The 1,080-nt window shown below is 45.0% G+C and overlaps 1 protein-coding gene across 1 annotated transcript; it reads right to left on the reverse strand.

Moving 5' to 3' along the window:
- Window positions 1-24: 24 nt before the first annotated feature.
- Window positions 25-592, reverse strand: Tsp_14138 (conserved hypothetical protein). The gene is made up of 2 exons (XM_003366627.1): window positions 556-592; window positions 25-392 (listed from the first exon to the last, which is right to left on the reverse strand). Exons 1-2 carry the CDS (start codon window positions 590-592, stop codon window positions 25-27), a joined length of 405 nt encoding a protein of 134 aa, XP_003366675.1.
- Window positions 593-1,080: the final 488 nt, after the last annotated feature.

Genomic DNA, 1,080 nt, shown 5'->3' on the forward strand with positions numbered 1-1,080 from the left:
GAAAAAATGCGGTGAGCATTTATGCTACTCAGCATTGGTGCTGGATGGGTGTGGGTCAGGTGCACCACTCCTACTGAATGGTGAATGAAGTGGTAGGAAGGTGCACCAGTGTGAATGGTTGTTGGATGAGCTAGTCAGGCGTAAACCACTCTGAAATACTGTGGAATGAGTGGACAGCTGGTATACAACAACTGATGCGTGATGGACTGGAGCGGGTGGGCATACAAGGCCGAATGACTGCTCTAGGGATTGGGGTTCAGGCTCACAATTCTGAATAGGTGGTGGAGGGGGAGAAAAGGCGTGTATTGCACTGTGATTATGCGGTGGAAATGTGGTGAAGGTGTATACAACAGTGAATAAATGCTGAAGAGGTTTGGGGCAAGTATACCGCTCTTATCAAGTGGTGGATAGAGTGGTAGGAAAGTACATCAGTGTGAATGGATCGTGAATGGGCTGGCCGGAGTTGTGACACTCTGAAAAGTTGGGAAGTTATTGGCCGGTAAGTATGCGAAATGTAATGCGTGCTGGGCTAATGCTGGGAGGGTATGGTACAACGATATGTTAGTGGAGGGGTGGCGATCGTGTCTACCATTCTGAATCCGTGCTGGAGCAGTGGCGGGTTAATATACCTCTCTGAATTTATGGTGAAAGGCGTGGCGTACGGGTTTACTACTCTGAACAGGTGGTGGAAGTTATAATATTCTGAATGAGTGGAGAATCGCTGGCGAATGGGTAGACAATTATGCACGGTTGTGGAGGGTGGCTGTTTGCGTAGCTAAGGGATATCCTCTATATACAGAGTTGAAGGATTTTCTTATAACCCGAGATGAAAGGTGGTTTACTATAACGGAAGGAAAAGTAAAGGAAGAATAACTTCTCGCATTCGTTTTATCCTTAGCACAGAGGTAAAAAATTTGTACCCATGCGGAACGTCATATACCTTTGGTTTTTTCTTGTTCTGTTTCGCTTAGTGCCCTATTTGCTGCGTGTCGTCCTTTTTTTACTTTTTCGTATCTTCATTTGTCGTATCTGCAAGAATAGTAAATGTTGTATCTAAGATTTTCTCGTTTTATCAGTTAG

Source organism: Trichinella spiralis (genome assembly GCF_000181795.1).
Source record: "Trichinella spiralis strain ISS 195 chromosome Unknown Scfld5690, whole genome shotgun sequence".
Classification (NCBI taxonomy): domain Eukaryota; kingdom Metazoa; phylum Nematoda; class Enoplea; order Trichinellida; family Trichinellidae; genus Trichinella; species Trichinella spiralis.